Here is a 26,812-nt window from a genome sequence, read left to right on the forward strand (position 1 = left end):
TTCAGGGTCGGGACCATTATGGACAAAAGCTGCAGCTTGAGGTCCATCTAGTCTGATCTGATAATTCTTTCGATCTTTTATGCACTCTGTTAAAGAGGGGCGTCATACTGACACGCTCTCTGAGCTCCCTCGGGCGTGGCTAGTTACGAGGCAAACGTATTATCATCACTATGATTTCGTTAGAAAGCTAAAATCACATTCCTATCTTCACGAAAACATTGTCTTCCTCCTTGATATTTTCTACACAACGTAAAGGATGTAAATCTGAAATACACAGTGTAAAAGCTCTTCAAGTCACAATGTTTTTGTTATAACGCCTTTTACAGTGAGGGAAAAAAGTATTTGATCCCCTGCTGATTTTGTACGTTTGCCCACTGACAAAGACATGATCAGTCTATAATTTTAATGGTAGGTTTATTTGAACATTGAGAGACAGAATAACAACAAAAAAATCCAGAAAAACGCATGTCAAAAATGTTATAAATTGATTAGCATTTTAATGAGGGAAATAAGTATTTGACCCCTCTGCAAAACATTACTTAGTACTTGGTGGCAAAACCCTTGTTGGCAATCACAGAGGTCAGACGTTTCTTGTAGTTGGCCACCAGGTTTGCACACATCTCAGGAGGGATTTTGTCCCACTCCTCTTTGCAGATCTTCTCCAAGTAATTAAGGTTTCAAGCCTGATGTTTGGCAACTCGAACCTTCAGCTCCCTCCACAGATTTTCTATGGGATTAAGGTCTGGAGACTGGCTAGGCCACTCCAGGACCTTAATGTACCTCTTCTTGAGCCAATCCTTTGTTGCCTTGGCCGTGTGTTTTGGATCATTGTCATGCTGGAATACCCATCCACAACCCATTTTCAATGCCCTAGCTGAGGGAAGGAGGTTCTCACCCAAGATTTGATGGTACATGGCCCCGTCCATCGTCCCTTTGATGCAGTGAAGTTGTCCTGTCCCCTTAGCAGAAAAACACCCCCAAAGCATAATGTTTCCACCTCCATGTTTGACGGTGGGGATGGTGTTCTTGGGGTCATAGGCTGCATTCCTCCTTCTCCAAACATGGCGAGTTGCGTTGATGCCAAAGAGCTCGATTTTGGTCTCATCTGACCACAACACTTTCACCCAGTTCTCCTCTGAATCATTCAGATGTTTATTGGCAAACTTCAGACGGGCCTGTATATGTGCTTTCTTGAGCAGGGGGACCTTGCGGGCGCTGCAGGATTTCAGTCCTTCACGGCGTAGTGTGTTACCAATTGTTTTCTTGGTGACTATGCTCCCAGCTGCCTTGAGATCATTGACAAGATCCTCCCGTGTAGTTCTGGGCTGATTCCTCACCGTTCTCATAATCATTACAACTCCACGAGGTGAGATCTTGCATGGAGCCCCAGACCGAGAGAGATTGACAGTTCTTTTGTGTTTCTTCCATTTGCGAATAATCGCACCAACTGTTGTCACCTTCTCACCAAGCTGCTTTGCGATGGTCTTGTAGCCCATTCCAGCCTTGTGTAGGTCTACAATTTTGTCCCTGACATCCTTGGAGAGCTCTTTGATCTTGGCCATGGTGGAGAGTTTGGAATCTGATTGATTGCTTCTGTGGACAGGTGTCTTTTATACAGGTAACAAGCTGAGATTAGGAGCACTCCCTTTAAGAGTGTGCTCCTAATCTCAGCTCGTTACCTGTATAAAAGACACCTGGGAGCCAGAAATCTTTCTGATTGAGAGGGGGTCAAATACTTATTTCCCTCATTAAAATGCAAATCAAATTTATTACATATTTTACATTCGTTTTTCTGGATTTTTTTGTTGTTATTCTGTCTCTCACTGTTCAAATAAACCTACCATTAAAATTATAGACTGATCATTTCTTTGTCAGTGGGCAAACGTACAAAATCAGCAGGGGATCAAATACTTTTTTCCCTCACTGTATACCATTTTTATGACACCACAAAATAGACATAAATTTTCCATATTCCATTTCTCATCATTCCCAACGTCTGGATGTTGAAATATATTGTCCCAATGTTCATTGTTGGATGTTGAAGTTTTTGGGCGGCAAGAAGTCTCTGAAACAAAGGCCTTCCTTTCACCATACTAGAATGCCAGAGATAGATTCTCCTCCTCTCTAATTTATGGCAGTATTAAGGTGTCAAGACCGGCACAGCCCCCTGTGGGTAGGAGGGTCTGGTTGTTGTCGGCCATTTCCCAAGCTGATGTGAGGCCTTTAATCCTCACCCAGGGAGAGTCATGACACCATTCACAAATGCCCTCTGGGCCACCATAATTACAACGTTCTTCAACTGGTCCTTCAAAACAGTACCGTTTCCATTGAACTAAATGTTGCACACCGTTCTGTCGTACTGAACGCACCCCAGGAGAAAGGGCCGATATTTGGGAAGCAGGGAAAGTGGTGGCAGGTGTGATATGACCTTTAACCTCGTGCTGTCTGTCTCTGTCTGTCTGTAGAGTGCCATTGACCAGCTGGTGAAGGATAAGATGCCAAAAAAGTCTGGCCGCTGGTGGTTCTCCTGGAGGAGGAAGGACATGGACACTAACCCAAACCAGGTAGCCTATCACAGTAGACACGGAACTGAAAACTGCAAGGTACTATCTGAAATTGTCCCATAAGAAACCATTGTTTTTGTTTTCTGTTGCAAAATGTTATGCTACGGTGTGACCTAATGAACACCCCAGCCGTTGCACATACAGTATTTGTCCCAGTCTAGCACCAGCACACCTTCATTTCACATTTTAGTTGGATTGGAATGTCATGAATCGTCATCTTATTGAAGGATAATGGGTAAAGAGCTGCTTAGCTTTAATTTGTAACTATATTTTTCTCTGTCTGTCTTTACTACAGACTGGAGAGAATTCCAAGCAGGACCAAGAGAAGGCACAAGCAGAGACTGAAGAAGCCTCAACCTCTGTTTCTGGTCCCTCAACAACGATACTGTGAGTGATCACACACAGACGCACATTGTTCCACATGCGGAACTCAAATGCACGTTTTACCCAAAAGAGTTCCATGAAAACGTTTGATTTTGGCCTTTTTGGTTTCTTTTGGAAGAATTACTTGTGTATTCCATTAGCTACCTACCATATGGTGAGAAGTAAGACCATGTGCTAAAATCGTGCGTGTGTATGTGTGACTGTCCAGGGCGACTCTCGATGACCTGACTAGCGATGAGGAGACGGGCCTAGGCAGAGAGGGCAGCCTATCATCAGAGACCATAGAGACCAGGACCACTGCCCAGTGTTTCAGCCAGATGTACCGCAAGTCCCTACGCCTCACCTCCGATCAGATAGTATGTCATCACTGCCACACACACACACTACCACTACCTCATGATCCCTACCCTGTGGTAATTTCCCTGCCCTCTCAGTAAGCCATCTTAACCTTGTGATTGTGTTGTGGTCAGGAGCGGTTGAACCTACGGGAGGGAGCCAACAAGGTTGTGTTCAGCGTGACCACTCAGTACCAGGGCACCTGTCGCTGCGAGGCCGCCATCTACCTGTGGAACTGGGACGACCGCGTCGTCATCTCAGACATCGATGGCACCATCACCAAGTGAGCTGAATGCCTTTAGGGATGGTTTATCACGATCAGAGCACAGTATGATGTGTGTGTGTGCACCCAAATACAGTGGGGTCCGAAATGATTAACACCGTTGATAAAGATTAACAGTAATGACTGTATAAAATAAATAATTAAAATACTGAGCTATATTGTATGCTCCAAAACATTTTGAAATTATTTTATACTAATCAATTGCTCAGAGAAAGAGATTTTGTTTAACAAGTAAAATAAACTATTCTCAGAAAGGTAGTGGTCATAAAATATTGACACTCCAAAAGATTCTTATAAATAAAGTAGTTATACTTAATATAAAATGACTCAAGTGAAAGTCACCAGTAAAATACTACTTGAGTAAAAGTCTAAAAGTATCTGGTTTTAAATGCACTTAAGTACAGTTGTGGGGAAATTATTCAATTGTCATACTTAAAAACATTCAATTCCTTATATTACGCAAACCAGACAGCACAATTGTAATTGTATTTATTTACGAACAGCCAGGGGCACACTCCAGCACTCTGACATCATTTACAAACGCAGTATTTGTGTTTAGTGAGTCGCCAGATCAGAGGCAGTAGGGATGACAAGGCGTTATATTGATAGGTGTGTGAACTAGACCAAATTGCTATCCTTCCTGAGCATTCGAAATGTAATGAGTACTGTAAAGGATTTTTACTTAGTTACTTTTGTGCAGACTGTCAGCTTTAATTTGAGGGTATTTTCATCTGTATCTGGTGAACCGTTTAGAAATTACAGCACTTTTTGTACATAGCCCCCCCATTTTAGGGAACCAAAGTATTTGGACAAATTCACTTTAATATATAGGTATGTGTATTAAAAGAGTAAAAAGTTAGTATTTGGTCCCATATTCCTAGCATGCAATGACTACATCAAGCTTGTGACTCTACAAACTTGTTGGATGCATTTGCAGTTTCTTTTGGCTGTGTTTCTGATTATTTTGTACCCAATAGAAATTAATGGTAAATAATGTATTGTGTCATTTTGGAGTCACTGTTATTGTAAATAAGAATATAATATGTTTTTTAACACTTCTACATTAATGTGGATGCTACCATGATTACGGATAATCCTGAATAAATCATGAATAATGATGAGTGAGAAAGTTAGAAGGTCAAAGATCATACCCCCAAGACATGCTATCCTCCGCTGTTATTGGTAATGGTGAGAGGTTAGCATGTCTTGGGGGTATGATCTTTGACCTTCTAACTTTCTCACTCATCAAATATCATTTTAATTGTCACATGCTTACCTTCCCAACAATGCAGAATACAATAAAGAATAACAAATAAAAATAGGAAGAACAAAAGAGACACAAGGAATAATTACACAATGAGCAATGATAACATGGCTATATACATGGGGTACCAGTACCGAGTCAATGTGCAGGGGTATGAGAATTGAGGTGGATATGTATGGGTAAAATGACTAGGCAACAGGATAGATAATAGACAGTAGCAGCAGTGTATGTGATGAGTGTGTGTGTGTGTGTTCGAGTGTAAGTACACTACATGACCAAAAGTATGTGGACACCTGCTCCTCGAACATCTCATTCCAAAATCATGGGCATTAATATGGAGTTGGTCCCCCCTTTGCTGCTATAACAGCCTCCACTCTTCTGGGAAGGCTTTCCACTTGATGTTGGAACATTGCTGCGGGGACTTGCTTCCATTCAGACACAAGAGTTTAGTGAGGTCAGGCACTGATGTTGGGCGATTAGGGCTGGCTCGCAGTCGGCTTTCCAATTAATCTCAAAGGTGTTCGATGGGGTTGAGGTCAGTGCTCTGTGCAGGCCAGTCAAGTTCTTCAACACTGATCTCGACAAACCATTTCTGTATGGACCTCGCTTTGTGCATGGGGGCATTGTCATGCTGAAATAGGAAAGGGCCTTCCCCAAACTGTTGCCACAAAGTTGGAAGCACAGAATAATCTAGAATTGAATTTTATGCTGTATCGTGAATATTTCCCTTCACTGGAACTAAGAGGCCTAGCCCGAACCATGAAAAACGGCCCTAGATAATGATTCTTCCTCCACCAAACTTTACAGTTGGCACTATGCATTGGGGCAGGTACAAACCCAGATTCGTCCGTCGGTCTGCCAGATGGTGAAGTGTGATTCATCACTCCAGAGAACGCGTTTCCACTGCTCCAGAGTCCAATGGCGGCGAGCTTTACACCACAGCCGACGCCTGGCATTGCACATGGTGATCTTAGGCTTGCTCGGCCATGGAAACCCATTTCATGAAGCTCCTGAAGAACAATTATTGTGCTCACGTTGTTTCCAGGGGCAGTTTGGACGTCTGTAGTGAGTGTTGCAACCGAGGACAGGCGAGTTTTACGTGCTACGCACTTCAACACTCGGCGGTCCCATTCTGTGAGCTTGTGTGGCGTACCACTTCGCGGCTGAGCCGTCGTTTCCACTTCACAATAACAGCACTTACAGATGACCGGGGCAGCTCTAGCAGGTCCGAAATTTGATGAACTGACTTGTTGGAAAGATGGCATCCTATGACGGTGGCACGTTGAATGTCACTGAGCTCTTCAGTAAGGCCATTCTACTGCCGATGTTTGTCTATGGAGATTGCATGGCTGAGTGCTTGATTTTATACACTTGTCAGCAACGGGTGTGGCTGAAATGGCTGAATCCACTAATTTGAAGGGGTGTCCACATACTTTTGTGTATATATGTGTGTATATATATATATATATATATATATATATATATATATATATATATATATATATAAAAAAAGTGAGTGAGTGTGTGCATAGAGTCAAAAATAGTTAGTTAATAAAGGTTCAATGCAGGTAGCTGTTTGGTTAACTATTTAGCAGTCTTAAGGCTTGGGGGTAGAAGCTGTTCAGGAGCCTTTTGGTCCCAGACTTAGCGCTCCGGTACCATTTGCCGTGTGATAGCAGAGAGAACAGTCTATGACTTGGGTGGCTGGAGGCTTCAACAAGTTGTAGGGCCTTCCTCTGACACCGCCTGGTATAGAGGTCCTGGATGGCAGGAAGCTTGGCCCCAGTGATGTACTGGGCCGTACGCACTACTCTCTGTAGCACCTTGCGGTCGGATGCCGAGCAGTTGCCATACCAAGCAGTGATGCAGCCAGTCAAGATGCTCTCAATGGTGCAGCTGTAGACCTTTTTGAGGATCTGAGGGCCCGTGCCAAATCTTTTCAGCCTCCTGAGGGGCTTGCCCACATTGAGAGAGTGGTTGTTATCCTGGCACCACACTGCCAGGTCTCTGACCTCCTCCCTATAGGCTGTCTCATCGTCGTTGGTGATCAGGCCCACCACCGTCGTGTCATTGGCAAACATGATGATGGTGTTGGAATCTTGCGTGGCCACGCAGTCGTGGGTGAACAGGGACTACAGGAGGGGACTAAGCACACACCCCTTTGGTGCCCCCGTGCTGAGGGTCAGCGTGGCGGAAGTGTTGCCTTCCTTCACCACCTGGGGGCGTCCCGTCAGGAAGTCCAGGATCCAGTTGCAGAGGGAGGTGTTCAGTCCCAGGGACCTTAGCTTAGTGATGAGCTTGGAGGGCACTATGGTAATGAACGCTGAGCTGCAGTCAATGAACAGCATTCTCACGTAGGAGTTCCTTTTGTCCAGGTGGGAAAGGGCAGTGTGGAGCGCAATAGAGTTTGCATAATCTATTGATCTGTTTGGGCGGTATGCAAATTGGAGTGGGTCCAGGGTTTCTGGGATGATGGTGTTGATGTGAGCCATGACCAGCCTTTCAAAGCATTTCATGGCTACAGATGTGAGTGCTACGGGGAGGTAGTCATTTAGACAGGTTATCTTGGCGTTCTTGGGCACAGGGACTATGGTGGTCTGCTTGAAACATGTAGGTATTACAGACTGGGTCAGGGAGAGGTTGAAAATATAAGTGAAGACACATGCCAGCTGGTCATGCTCTGAGTACTAGTCCTGGTAATCTGTCTGTCCCTGTGGCCTTGTGAATGTTAACCTGTTTAAAGGTCTTACTAGCATCGGCCTAGCGGTTAGGAGCATTGGGCCAGTAACCAAGCCGCCTAGGTGAAAAATGTGTCTGCCCTTGAACAAGTTAGTTGCTTTGGATAAGAGCGTCTGCTAAATGACAACATTTTAAAATGTAAATTATTCACGATTCATTCAGGATGATCCGTAATCATGAGCAATTGTATTAGTATAAAATAATATAATTTTCAATTTTTTTTGTATACAATATAGCTCAGTATTTGAATTATTTATTTTTTACAGTAATTTTTGCTCATCTTTATCAAGGTGTCAATAATTTCGAACCCCTGTGTATATGTGTGTGTGTTCAGTGATTTACGAACTCTCTGCTTACTCGTCATAGGTCTGATGCTCTGGGGCATATCCTACCTCAGCTGGGGAAAGACTGGACACACCAGGGCATCGCCCGACTGTACCACAAAATACACCAGTAAGTGCCTATGCTCACACCAGGGTCATGTTCAGTAGGGCACACCGTAGCAAAATGTTTTGAAACGAAAATGAGCATTTCTTGTTGGACATGTCTTTTTTTAGATCATTTTCTTCTGTTTGATACATAAAGAACATGAAGCAGCCTAAAGATCCCCTCCATTTTACTTTTACTGTGCATGCATTGGTGCTTAAACACTTGCCGTGACCAAAAATTGTGACACTTCCTGGTCTGAATACGCCATGCTGAGTTTCTCATTGGAAGCCGTTGAGAACTGGCAAGATTTTTCTATATTTCTCTCCCTGTATTTCTCTCACGCTCTTTCTCTCTCCCTCCTAGGAACGGCTACAAGTTCCTGTACTGTTCGGCGCGGGCCATCGGCATGGCCGACATCACCAAGGGCTACCTGCAGTGGGTGAACGACAAAGGCACCGTCCTCCCCAAGGGCCCCGTGCTGCTGGCCCCCAGCAGTTTCTTCTCTGCCCTGCACAGAGAGGTGGTGGAGAAGAAGCCAGAGGTGTTTAAGATCGCCTGCCTCACCGACATCCGAGACCTGTTCAATCCCCAGAGGCAGCCCTTCTACGCAGCCTTCGGTAACAGGACCAACGTAAGCCCCACACACACGTACAGTACTAACACAGGCCGTGTCTGATTCCCCGACTTGCGTCCTATGAGAAATTAGGTATGAGAAATTAGGACGTTTTATAGTATTTGAAATTGTGAAAATGTTGTGTGCTTTAAATGCCAGGATGTCATGCTCATTTCGGCTTTTCATCTAGTAGAATTCACTATTGAGGAAGACCCACGTGTCTTTGACCGCAGCTGTAATCAGCTGATAATCAGATAAGGGGATGGGCTGTTCCAAAATGAACCAATGGCGGGAAACAACGTGCACATTAGATTACGCATTCTCAGTATTGGTGAGCCTAGTATGTTGACAGGGCTTGACATTAACGCTTGTCCAGGACAAGTAAAACAAATTGTTCATTCAGACAACTTAAATCTATATTCTGCTTGTCCAACAAGTAAAAAAATCACAATATCAAACAATTACTCCGATCAGTTGAGCATTGCTCTCCCAATCTCTGCATAGCGCATTGTAGTATAATTATTGTAACGCGTATGTGCCAGTGCAAGTGGGCCGTTGCTCGAGGAGAGAGAGAGGAACATTGCAGTAGTTAGCCTATGAAATCATGATAGACAACAGACTAACTAGATAGCCAATTCAAAACATATCGTGTAGTCTGGCAAATTTATTTAGGTAGTTAACTGTTTAGCTATTTGCATGTATTAATGTCATTTGTTATGTCCTAAAAACATTTCACCAGCACTTGTGAATAACCGCAAATGGCCGACACGCATTGGAACGGGTGCATTCATAAAACCAATGCAACATAGCCTACTTCGGTTGTAAAACTGTCTCTCAAGTGCTCAATATCAGGAGTTGAGAAAAACATCTGACACTGTTGGAAAACTGGGATTCCCCTCAATTCAATATTGGCCATGTAATTTTGACAACGTTAAAGAATGTTCTTAGAATAGCCTAATTGACAAATGGCTCCCATGCTGTCAATAGATCTCTCCTGAAACCTGAATTGAGAGACATTTGTCAAAAGTTTGTCTTAAAGTGGCGGTGTTGAATTTTGAGACAGGCTTGAATGCAAAAAGGGTAGCCTACATTTTTGTCTGATTCTTTGTATGGCAATAATAATGATGATGATTTTTATTTTGTAAAGTGGTTCCTTTCAACATACAATACCATTTTCAGTCACTTTTTTGGCCAATGGTGTTACAGACCATTTTCTATTTTTGGAAAAATGACTTGAGCTTTCGGACAAGTAAAAACTCTGTCTAAAAAAAGTTAATGTCAAGCCCTGGTTGATATTTGTTGCTTACTGTGTGGCAGTTCAGGGACACACACACACCGCCGACTCACTTTCTATGTGTTTGGCCTGTGTTTCTAAATCCATTCACTGGGAGATGGATTGAGGTGTTTCTAATATATTTTAAATCAAGTTTGATTTGAGTGTTGTTGTTATTTCAGGATGCCTATGCTTATAAGAAGGTGGGTGTCCCTGACACCAGGATCTTCACTGTGAACCCCAAGGGAGAGCTCATTCAGGAGAAGACCAAAGGGAACAAGTCATCGTAAGTGTACTACCCAACAGAGAAGAGTGACAGTGGTCAGTCCACTCCTCATAAGTGCACTTTGGATAACACATGCAGTACAGTTTTCCAGTCCCAATTCAATTACATTCTTTAAAAAAGATTGCTCATGATAACTGCATGCTCTGGTTTAGAGCATGCTGTCATGTCAGTTCCAATTCGCTGAATATACAGTATCAGTTGACTCCTGATGAGTAAAACTGAATTCATAGAGCTGCAAAGCTGCGATAGCTCCAGCACATTATGCTCTGTGTGTTTTGTGTGTCACAGGTACACTCACCTCTGCGAGCTGGTGGAGCACTTCTTCCCTGAGATCTCCAAGGATGGGACGTCATCCTCCTTCCACTGCCCTGAGTACAGCCACTTCTCCTACTGGAGAGAGCCCCTACCACCACTGGACCTGTCTTCTCTGGACTAGACACGCGCATACAACTGGACCAATCCTCTCTGGACTAGATGCGCGCATGCACACAGTCTTTCTTTCCTCCCCTTTTGCTCTCTCTCTCTCGTTCCTTCTCTCTCTCACTTTCGATCCCTTTCTGAATTCAGAAATAGTTTTACTAAGCGTTCATTGCCTGGAATATTCTAGATGTGAAAGGTTCTCATTTAATATACTCTATATTCTTATATTCTGTGTCATTCATCTGATGAAATAGAACAAAACTAAAGTGTATGGCTTTCAAATAAATTACTGGGACACACATGCACAGAGCCAAACTGAGACAAAATATGAACCGATGACTGTTAATTTTACGCAACACCGTATATTTGATATTGTGGAATATTGATTGCAAAAAGTCACTGCACTGGCTGTGCCATATTGCCATTATCCAAACGATACTGGAGCAAGGTGCATTTGCGCTGCTCAAGAGTTCCAAAAATAGTTTTTCCATTTTATATCACTATTAGCATACCTGCATACTAGTATACAATATGAATTATTACCTCCACGTACAGACGCAACTGGACAAAAACACCCTATTTTAGTTTTAGGTTGGTTTAAAAAAAATATTTTCCACTATATTGCCTGAACTTTCTACTTCATTTCATGTATGCATACCGTTCCATCCTATTTATTGTTCTGAAAAACATATTTATTAGCTCATTGTACAATTGTGTGCAAAACATGGACCAATACAGCTTCTTAGCGTAGAAAAGGCATTGTAAGTAAGCATTTAGCTTAACTAAGCCCTCCAAAAAACAATGCCAAACAATTTGAGTATTTATGCTTTGTGTTCTAGTGGGACTGATCTGGACTGGTCCAACTTTCTTTCTGCCTGTACTCGCTGTAGTGCATTGCAGTGATGTTGACTACTCAGTAGGCTACTTTAAAGGGATAGTTCACCCAAATTCCTCCCTTTTTTCTTTACTTTAAAAGTAGTCGATAGACTATGATAGACTGCAGTTTCACTCTTCCCACGTGATGGTGGAACATTGAATGTCAACGTGACCAAGTAACCGTTCTTAGGGTTTTACATTAGATGAGTAAAGGACAAACCTTTTTCTTTTTACAGTGCTCAAATGAGATCAGTGTAAAAACTCAAAAAAAGCAACAGAAGTGTGTGTGCATGTTGACCCTAAAAAGTATATTGTAGCTTGAAAATACAGTCCGTGTAATGGAGAAAATGTGCTGAGTTGTAGCCTAACGTGATGAGTAAGCCCGCCTGAGACCAAAAGGACTCGGAACTGTTGCTTTTGACTGGAAGCTAGCTTTTTGATCTAGTTTATAGATGACTTCGCTATGTATTTTGGAGCTCTTGCGTCAAGGATTTGGTAGCAGTTGGATACACAGGCCCCAACCAGAAACAATGCCTAGCCCCTGCCCCCACAGCAGTCAGGATGGTGGATCAGGCTTCTTGCCCCCTGGGAAAATTATTGTTTCAGATCTACACAAGAGACGAGGGAGTAGGGCCTGCGGTTGTTTCAGGACAGGGGAAATGGCAGAGTAGGTTAGGGGTTCATTCTAAAGTCAGGGCTAATGCTATAGCCCCTCATTAGCTTTAGTTCCACAAAGGTTTGTTATGGGAGAGATCTGGGCAGAATGTGTGTTGCTACTACTAGTTAACAGTAGGCTCGGATCACACCTCTCCCTTTAAGGTACTACACTACATGGTTTCGAGCTGAGCCAGATAGATATCTATATATGGTTTTGATATGGTTTCATACTAGGCCATATGTAAATCGGGTGGTTCAGAGTCGGACACATTCCAGGGTTGAGTAAATAGAACCAGTTGGGGAATTGAAATGGCCATGGTCTGGTTTGACACGGTGCCTTCTTGCTTATATGATTCATGCTTTTATATGCATTGATATTTCTAAATATATTGTGTAATGTCATCCAAAGTAATACCATGGGCTCTGTGTGGAGACTAGAGACTTTGCATTGGACCCGAAAAGCCCTGTCGTTGCTGTATGTTTTTATCAAATTATCTTAATATGAAGTAAATAGTGTAAAACCCACCATGTTTATTTTTGTCTTATTTTGTCTGAGTTGAGTTAGAACATGTGCTTTGCTGTTTGTCATTTCTGATCATTTAAAAAGTAGCCTACTGCCGCCCGGTGAAGGAAACGCGCCCTGTGTGAAACATTCTATGACAAACAGTGACATGTACTCTGAATGACCTAAAATGATAAATCCCATATTGGTCTTTCACAGTCAGGCCAACCCAACCTGTACTGTGCAAGTAGGCTAATAGTAGCCCTACTATTGAAACAGATACATGAGGCTGTCAACTGAGTCAGAAATTCACAGGTTTCAGTTCTATTAAAAAAAAATTAGGTCCTGGAAAAATCGAAGAAATTTGAGTGTAGTTTATGAAGTTAAATCTTTGACATTTTAGCGTATAGAATAGACGTGTAGTTGTAAACATCATTTGCAAGTGTGTAAATAATGAGTTGTGAACATGAAAGAATAATCTGTAGTTGTAAGCACATTCTCGAACATGTAAATGATGAGTTGTTTAGTTTATTAGGATCCCCATTAGCTACTGCACATGCAGCAGCTACTCTTCCTGGGGTCCACATACATTGTGCAAATACAAGACAAAGTACAGAGCAGTAAATAGATAAGAACACCATAAGATATAACATTCAATTCCAAATAAAAAATGTAATGTCATACACTGAGTGTACAAAACATTAGGAATACCTTCGTACCACAGTGTGAGTCATAATAGCCATAAAACCTAGCGGTAAAACCTGAAAGTGGTTCCAATTGTTTTTTCACCATTAATTTTTGCGTCAGGGATTTTTGAACTACTTCATATACGGTCTGTGTTTCGTGTAGGCTTACCCTGGCGTCACGTTTTGATAACTGTGCAAATCTCTGTTAATGTGGCTATCATACAGAACTACACATCCTGTCGCAAGCGTTGACGTCATCCCTCTAGGCACATTTCTCCATGCAGTAACCTAGCAAGTAGAGATTATAACCTTTTCAGTTTGATATTGTGTATTCTTGTTTAGCATTTCTCAAATTAACTAGCTAGCTACCTTAGCATTTTAAATGACTAGAATTACCCTCTGGCCTTTGGCTTTGTAGCGAACTAGCTAACCTTAGGAATCTCCGTCGATCTGAAGCCAGTTGCCCGGATGTTTCTGTGTTATGTACCGGACTGTAACCACTACTCCGATAAGCAGACGTTCATTTTATCTTTTTCCGACCTCCGTAATGAAGAGGTGTCGCTGGAGCCGAGTGATAAGGTAAGCCCTGTTTGCTAGCTGCTAACAAGCTGTTTTGGATAGGTCAAAGATCTGTGGTTAACTAGGTGCTTATGAAAATTAGCTAGATAACCACTGACTGTAGTTAAGTGTACAACCCACGCTACCTTCCTTACAAGTACAAAGAAAACCAGCATAGGCTAGCATAACTATTGCAACCTTTTTATTAACAAGTATTTAGTGAGCAAGCAAGCTAGTTAACGTAAGCTCACGGTTTGGTAGTAATAGCTTTTCACGTGGTGACATGCTAGCTAGCGTTAGCCCACCAGGGAAGGGATATTGCACCAGCGTTAGCTAGTTAACGTTAACTTACCGTTCGTGTAGTCAGACATGCTAGCTAGAGTTAGGCTGGCACCATGGCAAGGATACTTGGTTAGCTAGCATGTCACCACTTAGAGAAGTCTGACTACACGAACGGTGAGCTAATGTTAACTTGCTAGCTAGCTAAATATCGCCTGGTGGGTTAGCTAGTTAGGCACCTTGGTTGGCTAGTTAGCTACATTAGCTAAAGTTGGCTAGCTAGCTCACAAAGGACTTGTGGTCTCAATGATTTCCCCATACAAACATAAAATATGATTCAATGTTGTGTAAAACATAGAATTTGTAGAAGCATCGAAATTGACTATGGCCCCTTTTCCCCATGTTTTAGACATGAGGCCTGACATGCAGAACATCAGACTCACACCACGAGAAGCAGCGCATGATCAATGCCACCTTCAGCAAGGAGATCTGCTGAAAGTGATGTACTGTCTCTCTCACTCTGGGGGTAAGACAATTAAACATCACAGATATGAATTCCCACTGTGCCCATGATAAAATGCAATGTGAATTGTGTTGTACTAGTACTGAATGAAACTGTGAGGAGATGCACTCAGACCAGCCTTTGTGATTGAACTTACTTTAACTATATTACTTTAGTTGGCTGCTTTGACCAAAACTTGAATATAATGTAACCTATTCAAGGAGCCTATTGTTTCTGTATGATCTTTATTCATTAAAATAAAAATAATTTGAACATCACAGTTATACATTCCCACTGTGCCCATGATATAGTTAACTACGTTACTTTCGTTGGCTGCTTTGAGCAAAACTTGTATGTAAAATAACCTATTCTGGGAGCCTAGTGTGTGTGCGTGACCTACAGTGCATTTGGAAAGTATTCAGACCACTTCACTTTTTCCACATTTTGTTACGTTACAGCCGTATTCTAAAATGTATTAAATTATTGAGCTCCGGTGCATCCTTGTTATGTGAATTTATTAACTAACTTTTTCTGTCTCTGTGCTTCTCCCAAAATGTTGTAATGTTTTTGGATCAAGAAACGGACTGAGTCCCGGTCTGCATAGTCAGGCCTTTATTCATTGAGAATTCTGTTATCACAATTTCAGAGTCCATCTTTTATACACACACGTCATACAAAAATCCCTCCCCTCTTTAGGCGGGTTGTAGTTTTCCACTTGAAGACTGCTCTCCTGACCATCAGGTCACACACACCTTTGTTGTCTGGCCTAACTCTTACTCACATTGCTAAATAGTAACACAATGTCATAATCTTTACTGGTCCTACACTCACACATTACCAGGTAGTAGATTCTAACACATCTCACAGTTTCGGAGTGTAATAATTAGTCACTACTAAGAAAGTACTAATCATACTTAAAACAGGAACTTTTCACAACTATATTTAAGGGTGGAACATTTAGTCATTACTTTTAACCTGTATATATTTTAATTTCTATACCAATCCACCCTTTGACTAAATTATCCACACTTTAATACACAGAAAATCATTACAATTACATTTAAACTACAGATGTATAGTTCTAGGAAAACATCCAGTCACAGTTCTTCGTTAGATTTTCACTGCAACCTTCACACATTAGAACTAAGAAAAGTTTCATCCAGTCTCAAACTATCTGAATCGTCGTCGTCCTCCACCAAGCCTGGTGGGTCATATTCTTCATTCCTTAGGTCAGAGTCCGGGATGGGGCCGTATCTCACCATCTGTTGGGAAACTGCATACTCCAACGACTTGCTCACCAACCCTCGGACACAGGGAATGAGACAACATCCACAAAGAACAAACATACCCATAGAAGCTATAGCTGCACCCAGAACAGTTGCAACAATAGCTTTCCATTTTCCAAACATGTTATCAAACCAACCAGTCATTGATGTATTCACCCCCCAGTTCGCAGCCCATTCTTTACTCAATGCAGTGAGACCTGCCAGTGCTCTAGTTACTGTACCATCTGGGGCTGTATTGATGGGGATAAACATACAACAATGACCTCCCACCATCTTGTAAATCCGCCCTTCTCTGCTAAAAGCATATCGAGAACCAAACTATTCTGTCAGGTCATGAGTGAGGTGGCGGATAGTTCGTCAGAAAATCCCTTCACTGCATCCCTTGTCTAATTAACAAACCTTTTGTAGATGTAATTAATCCAGTCAACATTTTTATTAATTGTAACCCACCAGAAAAACGTTGTTGTAAACCCTTCTCCAATTTGATCTGTGATTCGCATTACTTTGGTGTCTGTAACATTGATAATCTCCGGGGGTTGTGGTGAATTGGGGTGCCTTAGTATTATCTGTTTTAAGAGTGGTTATTTTAATATCAGAACAATTGGGTGAGGTTTGGTTTGATCCCAAATCTATCACACAAGAGAACATGGTCCGAAGCATAGGTGCAGTTAGAAGGGTTGGCCTACCTGTTGAACAGGCATAACAATTAGTTTGACCCAACGCTCTAGCTGTGTAGTTCATCCACCTTACCCAGAAGTTCTCATTTGAAATTCCTTCTACTTCTCCTTGGTTCATTTCCTGCAAGAGGAAAAATTCTACCCTTGGTGGTTTAGTGCTATTTAGGATTCCTTCTGAGGGCCTTCCAAGGGGTATTAGACTAGTTTTTGATACCTCTGGTGATAACATTAGATCTACCTGCTGTTCTGTCTCGGGGGTGGAAGATTCATTTCTCTCCTGAAAAATTAACCTCACATGTATTTGCCCCGACATCATCAACACAGACCCAATAGTTCCTTGCTATGTCATCTTGCATAATTGACTTTACCGTTATCACCAGTTCCGTTTTACCTTTATCATGGGATTGTTTAATTCCCCATCGGCGTGCTGCATCCATTCCATTCTCATAGTATGTTCCCCAGGTATGTTTAAACACCCTTGCCCAAGGACATGAGCGTTCCCCAGTGCAAATGTATTTACCATACCTTCTAGGACCTAACATTCTTGTACACGCCCCCTTCTTACCAAAGCCCCCAAAACCTATCTCTTCATGGGAGAAGTCGAATGGTATCTTGAATCCCCCATCTTGTCCTAAACTGACTTTAACTATAAAATAATCATTCCCCCAATAGTCTTTCTTGGTTTCAGTATTTCTACGAGATCGAATCAGTGCATCATTTCCCTGTTTAGGTTGACCTGGATTAATCCATAATATGGTTAACACGATGATGCAGCTCAGAGTCCCCCAAAATCCCCAAAACCGCCATCCTGTCCCTGACCCACCTGCCTAGTACTTCCCCATACCCACACCTCTAGGAACACCCCACAGTGATGAAAGGTCGGGGTAGGGTTTCTTCGTTAACAGAGTTTACCCCCGAACCCTAGTGGTCAGTTCTTCTCTTTAACTCTGTGTGTGTTCAACGGTGTTGGTATGTGGGCCTACCTTTTTGCAGTGGGTAACGTGGACCCAAGTGGCTCTCTCAGCTATTCTTATAGCGAAGGCAGTTACCAATAGGACTTAGTATGGTCGCTCCCAGCGTGACTGCTTTCAATCCTTTTTCCTCAACAATTGGATCCACACCCAGTCTCCAGGTTGTATACTATGAGTCACCTTCTCGTTTAATTCTACCGTAGGACACAAATTCTTAGACATACGGGTATGGTTAACGAACAATTTTCTCATGTGTTCTGCTAGTGTATTCTCTAGTTCTATGTCTGCCTGTTCTGGTCTTCCAAACACTTTAAAATAAATGTTTTTTGTAATTCGTTATACCATAGGCCACAAAGTGTTTCCTAACCAGCTCTACCATCTAACCTATCCCCCCCTATTGACACATTGTTTTACCCATGTGTCAATATTTCCGCATATCAAAACAGTGACTTTAATAATTTGCCAGACATTATCTCGTAGGATTGTTCCTTTCTTTACAGTATGAAAATATATACACTCACCAACTGTAAGTCGCCCCGGATAAGAGCGTCTGCCAAAGGGCCAAAATGCAAAATGTAATCAAGAACATAGGAAATATCTGTTTCCCCGTATAGTGTTCCTGTCACCCTTCTTAATGTCATATTTCACTCATTTGTCAATATAATCCCTTACTTCATATAAGTAAGCAGTGATATTTTATTCCAGGTATCTATTATTTTATTTTATGATACATTGTCTCCTACTGTCCCTTAACATATATTGTAGGGGATTTTCCTCAGTCCTGGAAAATAAAGGAGAGAGAAAAAATTTTTTTTCATTAAATTCACTAAACCTATAAATAACAAGCCCATAACCACCTTCCGGTAATCTACTGATTTAAACCTGTTGCATTAATTTATTAAAATATAAACCAATTGTTTAATAAATCCACTGTTTGCATTGAACACATCTGTCTCTCTAGGTATTGACTAATAGTCTCACTCTCCCTGCTTACACTCGTGGACTTTGGAGAAGTCGGCATGTCTGTGATAATATTCTCTCAGATTATCACAGAGTTGTGCCAATTTATCTCCATAAACCCCTCCCTCTTCCCACTCTAACACCGGCGCGTTCCCATCTCCGGGAACCCAGTTTCCCCTTACTGCCGCCCAGTCCTTCAACACTATCTGTCTGACTGCCCTCTCTAGTTCCCCTGTATTCAGCTTAAAGCTGGCGGTCAGCCCTTCCATATCTCTTCTGAACTGGTGTTCCCCCGTCTTAGGGTGGGGTATCCCTTCCACTGCATCTCTCTGCTTCGTTTTACTAAATCCTGGCATTAGTAAATTCTATCCACACACCACCAAAAATGAATAACATATTTGCATACACATACAGTGGGGAAAAAAAGTATTTAGTCAGCCACCAATTGTGCAAGTCCTCCCACTTAAAAAGATGAGAGAGGCCTGTAATTTTCATCATAGGTACACGTCAACTATGACAGACAAATTGAGAAAAAAAAATCCAGAAAATCACATTGTAGGATTTTTTATGAATTTATTTGCAAATTATGGTGGAAAATAAGTATTTGGTCACCTACAAACAAGCAAGATTTCTGGCTCTCACAGACCTGTAACTTCTTCTTTAAGAGGCTCCTCTGTCCTCCACTCGTTACCTGTATTAATGGCACCTGTTTGAACTTGTTATCAGTATAAAAGACACCTGTCCATACCTCAAACAGTCACACTCCAAACTCCACTATGGCCAAGACCAAAGAGCTGTCAAAGGACACCAGAAACAAAATTGTAGACCTGCACCAGGCTGGGAAGACTGAATCTGCAATAGGTAAGCAGCTTGTTTTGAAGAAATCAACTGTGGGAGCAATTATTAGGAAATGGAAGACATACAAGACCACTGATAATCTCCCTCGATCTGGGGCTCCACGCAAGATGTCACCCCGTGGGGTCAAAATGATCACAAGAACGGTGAGCAAAAATCCCAGAACCACACGGGGGGACCTAGTGAATGACCTGCAGAGAGCTGGAACCAAAGTAACAAAGCCTACCATCAGTAACACACTACGCCGCCAGGGACTCAAATCCTGCAGTGTCAGACGTGGACCCCTGCTTAGGTCAGTACATTTCCAGGCCCGTCTGAAGTTTGCTGGAGTGCATTTGGATGATCCAGAAGAGGATTGGGAGAATGTCAGATGAAACCAAAATATAACTTTTTGGTAAAAACTCAACTTGTTGTGTTTGGAGGACAAAGAATGCTGAGTTGCATCCAAAGAACACCATACCTACTGTGAAGCATTGGGGTGGAAACATCATGCTTTGGGGCTGTTTTTCTGCAAAGGGACCAGGACGACTGATCCGTGTAAAGGAAAGAATGAATGGGGCCATGTATCGTGAGATTTTGAGTGAAAACCTCCTTCCAGCAGCAAGGGCATTGAAGATGAAACGTGGCTGGGTCTTTCAGCATGACAATGATCCCAAATACACCGCCCGGGCAACGAAGGAGTGGCTTCGTAAGAAGCATTTCAAGGTCCTGGAGTGGCCTAGCCAGTCTCCAGATCTCAACCCCATAGAAAATCTTTGGAGGGAGTTGAAAGTCCGTGTTGCCCAGCGACAGCCCCAAAACATCACTGCTCTAGAGGAGATCTGCATGGAGGAATGGGCCAAAATACCAGCAACAGTGTGTGAAAACCTTGTGAAGACTTACAGAAAACGTTTGACCTGTGTCATTGCCAACAAAGGGTATATAACAAAGTATTGAGAAACTTTTGTTATTGACCAAATACTTATTTTCCCCCGTAATTTGCAAATAAATTCATTAAAAATCCTACAATGGGATTTTCTGGAAAAAAAATCTCATTTTGTCTGTCATAGTTGACGTGTACCTATGATGAAAATTACAGGCCTCTCTCATCTTTTTAAGTGGGAGAACTTGCACAATTGGTGGCTGACTAAATACTTTTTTTCCCCACTGTAACTAGAAAGCATAACTAGAATTAGTCACTACTAAGAAAGTACTAATCATACTTAAAACAGGAACATTTCACAACTATATTTAAGGGTGGAACATTTAGTAATTACTTTTAACCTGTATATATTTTAATTTCTATATCAATCCTGTTTCCATTTATCATGCTTGAGATGTTCCTACAACTTCATTGGAGTCCACCTGTGGTAAATTCAATTGATTGGACATGATTTGGAAAGGCACACAACTGTCAATATAAGGTCCCACAGTTGACAGTGCATGTCAGAGCAAAAACCAAGCCATGTGGTCGAAGGAATTGTCCGTAGAGCTCCGAGACAGGATTGTGTCGAGGCACAGATCTGGGGAAGGGTACCAAACAATTTCTGCAGCATTGAAGGTCCCCAAGAACACAGTGGCCTCCATCATTTTTAAATGGAAGAAGTTTGGAACCACCAAGACTTTTCCTAGAGCTGGCCGCCCGGCCAAACTGAGCAATCGGTGGAGAATGGCCTTGGTCAGCGAGGTGACCAAGAATCCGATGGTCACTAAGACAGAGCTCCAGAGTTCCTCTGTGGAGATGGGAGAACCTTCAGAAGGACAACCATCTCTGCAGCACTCCACCAATCAGGCCTTTATGGTAGAGTGGCCAGATGGAAGCCACTCCTCAGTAAAAGGCACATGACAGCCTGTTTGGAGTTTGCCAAAAAACACCTAAAGGACTCTGACCATGAGAAACAAGATTCTCTGGTCTGATGAAACCAAGACTGAACGCTTTGGCCTGAAAGCCAAGCGTCACGTCTGGAGGAAACCAGGCACCGCTCATCACCTGGCCAATACCATCCCTACGGTGAAGCATGGTGGTTGCAGCATCATGCATTGGGGATGTTTTTCAGTGGCAGGGACTGGGAGACTAGTCAGGATCGAGGGGAAAGATGAAAGGAGCAAAGTACAGAGATCCTTGATGAAAACCTGCTCAGGACATCAGACTGGGGCAAAGGTTCACCTTCTAACAGGACAATGACCCTAAGCACACAACCAAGACGCAGGAGTGGCTTCGGGACATGTCTCTGAATGTCCTTGATTAGCCAGAGCCCGGACTTGAACCCGATTTGAACATCTCTGGAGAGACCTGAAAATAGCTGTGCTGCGATGCTCCCCATCCAACCTGACAGAGCTTGAGAGGATCTGCAGAGAAGAATGGGAGAAACTCCCCAAATATAGGTTTGCCAAGCTTGTAGTGTCATACCCAAGAAGACTCGAGGCTGTAATTGCTGCCAAAGGTGCTTCAACAAAGTACTGAGTAAAGGGTCCGAATACTGATATTTCAGTTTTTTATATATTTTTTTATAAATTTGCTAAAATGTCTAAAACCTGTTTTTGCGTTGTCATTATGGGGTATTGTGTGTAGATTGATGAGAGAAATAAACTAATTAATCCATTTTAGAATAAGGCTGTAACGTCACAAAATGTGGAAAAGGGCAAGGGGTCTGAATACTTTCCGAATGCACTGTATGTGGAATATTTTTGGACCTTTTGACTTCCCTGAAAATGAGTACTGACAGGAGGAGCAATATGAGTCAGTCAGAGGTTGTCACGCTGGAAGGGGATGGTTATATAGGCTTTGATGGTCCACACAACGAAGAAGCAGGTGTCCCTTCCAGTGATGTGGCGCTGACCTGGTGCCAGTAAGGATGATCTTCACAGAGGCGGTATGTTTGTCATGTTTGTGTAGGGTCCTCATAATGGTGCCAATGTTTTTTTAACAAGGTCCGGTACAGACAGGGATGACAGGGAGGGTAGCCATTGTTCTGGCTCAGGTTCAAGGAGCCATGCAATTCCGCTGAACCTTCGCCCGGAGACGGTTCTTGAAGATCCTCCTCTGTGGGCTCTCAGGACAGAGGGTTGTAGTCTTCGGCCGGGTACAGGTCCTCCACTGACTGCACCTGGTTGGGCACGGCTGACTTCCTCCACTCGCATTCCTCATCCGTACAGCTGATATTGTGAACCGCATGAATAGCCAATGCAGCCGCATGGCTACACTTATGAACTCCACGGGAGCATTTGCATGTGGTAGAGAGAATCCCCAGGTCACCTATAGAGACCGGCCAAGAGGAAGGATGTTAAGTGCCACATACCTTTCAATGCATGACTTTGAACACCTTGAAATGCATTTGTTGTAAGAAATGTGCCGTATAAATAAAGTTTAATTAATGACATTACGGCTGTAGAATATTTTATATATTAATTTTCATGAGTACAAGTGCAGTTTATCCATAAAATCCCAAATTATCAATAATGCAGTGTGAAAAATGCATGTACCACCCCGAATAAATAGATACTGTGCCTTTTGAAGATTTGTCTCTGGTCAAGAAACTACAATACAGACTGGATGTCTAAACAAAGTCAATTCTGAGTGTCAATAGATTTTGATTAATTCTCCTCAATGTCAACATTCTAGAACTGAGTTATCACTCATCGAAGTCTGATATCCGGGGTAATCTGGTTAATGGTTATATAATTGATTAAGTGGCTCTTTCCTTGTAGAACGTTGATAGCTGAATAGAACATTGTATTGCAAAGATGCTCAAACTTAACTTAATAGCTACACTCACCGACACAGGATAAACTTTATGCCTCATGCTGGCACTGACCAAACCGGTAAGTTGCTCGTCAATATAGCTGCACTTCTTCGCATGGCCAGACTTACTGGTCTTCTCCCCTTTTAATGCTCTTATGGCATTTCTCAAGGATGAGCATAAATAAGGTCTGAAATAGACAGTAAAGTCGACTTACTGTACAAACAATTATCTAGGCTAAGTAAAACCAAATTATTTCTTGATCTACTGCTCTGCTAAGTAGATAACTAAAGTGTAGTCAGTGGCTAGCTAAGACTGAGAAAGGGGATGGGAGAAGTTAATGGATTGGACACAGGTCTCTGATCACGCTGGTGAACGGTAGCTGACGGTGTCGGCTAGAGATGATGGCAGGAGCTTCCTGCAGGAATTTGCTGTCTTGCTGAGGTCTTCTCTGTTGCTAATTAGCATTTAGAATTTTGGAGAGTAAATTGAGGCAAATATATTGATAAAACTCACATTTTCATGCCAGGGTAAGCCTACACAAAACACAGACCTTATATGAAGTAGTTCAAAAATTCCAGAGAGGATTCTCTTGTTAAGAGCTCTAGGTTAGTGTATAAGCGCAGAAGTATATCTGCAGCTATTCAATAGCATAGAGCAGCTAGCTAGCCTCTCCACCTGGGTGCTCTGCTGTCCCCCCACTCGGTTTGGCTAGTGCTATCTTGTTTGGGTTTTGTCCTTGGATTGATTTGTGACAGTGTATCAACCTGGGCAATACTCGGTTTGGTCGACCAGTATTGCGGCGCTGAGGGTTTGTCCTAGTTGTCTTTGTCTTGTCTGTCCACCAGAACCCTCCCATTTAGCCTTCGGCCTCAGGGACCGCGCCTACCCCCGCAAGATCGGGAGTCTGTGTATGTTTTGCTCCGGTGGGCTTGCAATTCTCCCTGGAGAGTGAGTCACGTGTCACTAGGCGCACCACGCTTATCTCTCACAGGGCGCAGCCATCTTGCCTAGACTCTTGTGTGTTCCACAGTGAACGAGCTATGCAGTAGCTAGCTTAACGAGAGTAGACCACTGCAGGACTAAGCACACTCCTTACATCCTGCCAACACCCCCACGTATAGTAGAATAAACTATAAACGTGGCGTGAGTTACAGCCGACCCACACGTATAAGCTAAGATTGAGCTAAATGTGTGTGCGTTCGTGTGCTCTGCACCTCCCCCACGACCAAGTAGTTCACACCCCGTTCATGTCTCCTCTCCTTCAGATAGTGTATGAGACTAAGGCTGGTACTGTAGGTCCATAGTATTTTTACTATTACAGTACTGCACAGTGTATACTATAGACGCATAGTAATATTACACTGTTGGCTTCACTTTCACAGAGAAGCTACATAGCTATTATGGTGTTTCATTGTGAGAGATGCGGGGTACCCCTGCCCATGGGGGATGGATGCACACTGCCTGCATGACCTATCTTCGGGTAGATCACACACGTAGAGCGGTTAGAGAACCCAATAGTTGTCTGGCCTGTGCCGCGTTTGGAGAAATCATGCGCATAGCATGCCTGGAGGGGATGAAGGCCACAGTACAGTCCTCCCCATCTGATGACCGTATTCCCCCCTCTAGGGTGGTGCGTCATCGTAGCAGCACCCTCTTCGGCCGCTTTGGGTGCCCCACCCACCAAACTCAGTACGGCTGAGGAGTTGAGCCGCCTCAAGCGTCAGGCGGAAAGCCTGCGGGAGGAAGTGGATGCTTTACGGGGGGATGGTGACAGCGACGACGCACTCTCTCTCCATGCTGGAGAAGATTTGGAGTTTGGTGAAAATGCTTCAGTGTTCCAAGCACATCAGGGATCGACCCAGTCCACAGCGCCATCTGTAACTGGGAGCACCGCTACGGAGGCACCCCCGGTGGTGACGGAAGCAACATGAGAGCTTTTTAGCGAGAGTGGCTACCGGCCTTGATATCATACTGGAGCAAGATTGAAGGGCGCTTCCGCTGCAACAACCAGACCAGGCTGTGGACTCTCCTAATGGATGCAGAGTCCTTGGGGCTAGAGCACTATCCGGTGATGGATGACATGGTGGCTGCCATGATCCTCCCTGACAAGGAGATTGTTTGCAAGGTGCCTCGCCTCAAACCAGGACCTGAAAGAGTAAGCGATGAACAGCTGCAAAGCACTTTCGGGACCCTCTCCATCGTAAAGGGGTTACGATGCTGCAATCCTACCTCGCCCTGCTGATCCCTCGCCTCCCAGTGAGTGGTGACGAGCTTCTTAAGAGGGCCACAGAGGTGTAAAGGCTGCTCACTATGCTCCAGACGGACATGGCACGTACCAATGGTAAGGCTTCACACCGCCATCTCTGGCTGGCACAATCTAAACTGCCACCGCCAGTTCAGAAAACATTATTGGAGCTCACCTTCATGCCAGGTTCCACCTTTGGGCTAGGGGTCGACAACATCATACAGCAGACTTCAAAATTGCGCGAAGACAGAGAGACTTTGCAGGAGTTCTTGGCAACTGCGCGACCTTGTTAGGCCTACTGCTGCTAGGTAGCTCTCTCTCTGCTCTCTCCCTCCCCTCTGTCTGTCCTTGATTGCAGGAGTGAAGTCTGGTGTGCGGGAGTCAGGGTTCCAGCTGCAGCTCATTCACCATAATCACCTCAGCCTTTAAGACCCGGTCAAACTTTCCACTCATCGTCAGATCATAGTCAAGACGACCATATATTTGGAACCTGACTCCTGCCTCCGCTTCACTCCTGCCACCACCATCCTGCTCTCCACTACCGGACCTCTCTTTTGGACTCACCACGGACACTAGGACATTACGGTACCACACCTGCCCTGACCTGGATCTGTTACCCTCCCTGTAACCTGGACTTGCTCTTCCCCTATTATTGGAAACCTGGACTATTGAACATTTTAAATAAACCTTAAAACCTTCTCTGGCTTGGTGTACTTGTCTGCATTTGGGTTCTAATACTGGTAAATCATAACAGTATGATCTGACCATCATGAACCCAGCAGACAGTAGCTTGGATACCACCCCAGAGTGCACTCAAATTTGGACTGCCATAGCCAATCAGGGCATTTTACTTGGCCAACATGATACCCTGTTTAAGACGATTGCTGAGGACAGTCAGGTGCTGCTTAATCAGGTTCAATTACTCACCAATCAAGTGTCTGCCCTTACTACCCCTTCAGCCCAGATCAGAGAGCCTTTTGTTCCTGCTCCAGAGCGCTATGACGGGAACATGGGAACCTGTGGCGATTTTTTGACTCAATGCTCGTTAGTGTTTGAACAACAGCCCCTCACCTACGCCTCAGAAAGAGCCCGTATTGCCTACCTTATCAACTCTACTAGCGGTTCCGCTCGTGCCTGGGGATCCGCGGTCTGGGAGAGTCAGTCGGACATTTGCAACGCTTACGTTGCCTTCACCACTGAGATGAGGAAGGTTTTTGACCACCCCGTACGAGGCAAGGAGGCTGCGAAACGGTTGTTTTCTCTTCGGCAGGGGGCTCGCAGTGTGGCGGAGATGGCAGTGGAGTTTCGGACTTTAGCAGCAGTGAGTGGTTGGAATGACGAGGCATTACAAGGAGTGTTCATCAATGCTTTGTCTGAGACTTTAAAAGATGAATTGGTGTCATATGATGAATCGCCTACGCTGGATAATCTTATTTCACTCACCA

At 43.4% G+C, this 26,812-nt stretch overlaps 1 protein-coding gene and 1 long non-coding RNA gene across 3 annotated transcripts in view; both read left to right on the top strand.

Moving 5' to 3' along the window:
- LOC121575528 (phosphatidate phosphatase LPIN2) overlaps positions 1-12,649 on the top strand; it is a 33,638-nt gene extending 20,989 nt beyond the window's left edge. For both annotated transcript variants that reach the window (XM_041888688.2, XM_041888689.2), the window contains 8 exons: positions 2,466-2,564; positions 2,860-2,951; positions 3,157-3,304; positions 3,419-3,567; positions 7,937-8,023; positions 8,363-8,630; positions 10,068-10,171; positions 10,460-12,649. In XM_041888688.2, coding sequence (XP_041744622.2) covers positions 2,466-2,564; positions 2,860-2,951; positions 3,157-3,304; positions 3,419-3,567; positions 7,937-8,023; positions 8,363-8,630; positions 10,068-10,171; positions 10,460-10,607 — 1,095 coding nt within the window. In that variant the 3' untranslated portion in view covers positions 10,608-12,649. The remainder of the gene's footprint in view (positions 1-2,465; positions 2,565-2,859; positions 2,952-3,156; positions 3,305-3,418; positions 3,568-7,936; positions 8,024-8,362; positions 8,631-10,067; positions 10,172-10,459) is intronic.
- A 296-nt stretch (positions 12,650-12,945) lies between these two features.
- Positions 12,946-22,850, top strand: LOC121576010. Its single transcript, XR_006002402.2, has 3 exons — positions 12,946-13,891; positions 14,559-14,675; positions 22,311-22,850. It is a non-coding gene; the product is annotated as an uncharacterized LOC121576010 (long non-coding RNA).
- Positions 22,851-26,812: the final 3,962 nt, after the last annotated feature.

The sequence above is a fragment of the Coregonus clupeaformis genome, chromosome 10, assembly GCF_020615455.1.
Source record: "Coregonus clupeaformis isolate EN_2021a chromosome 10, ASM2061545v1, whole genome shotgun sequence".
Lineage (NCBI taxonomy): Eukaryota > Metazoa > Chordata > Actinopteri > Salmoniformes > Salmonidae > Coregonus > Coregonus clupeaformis.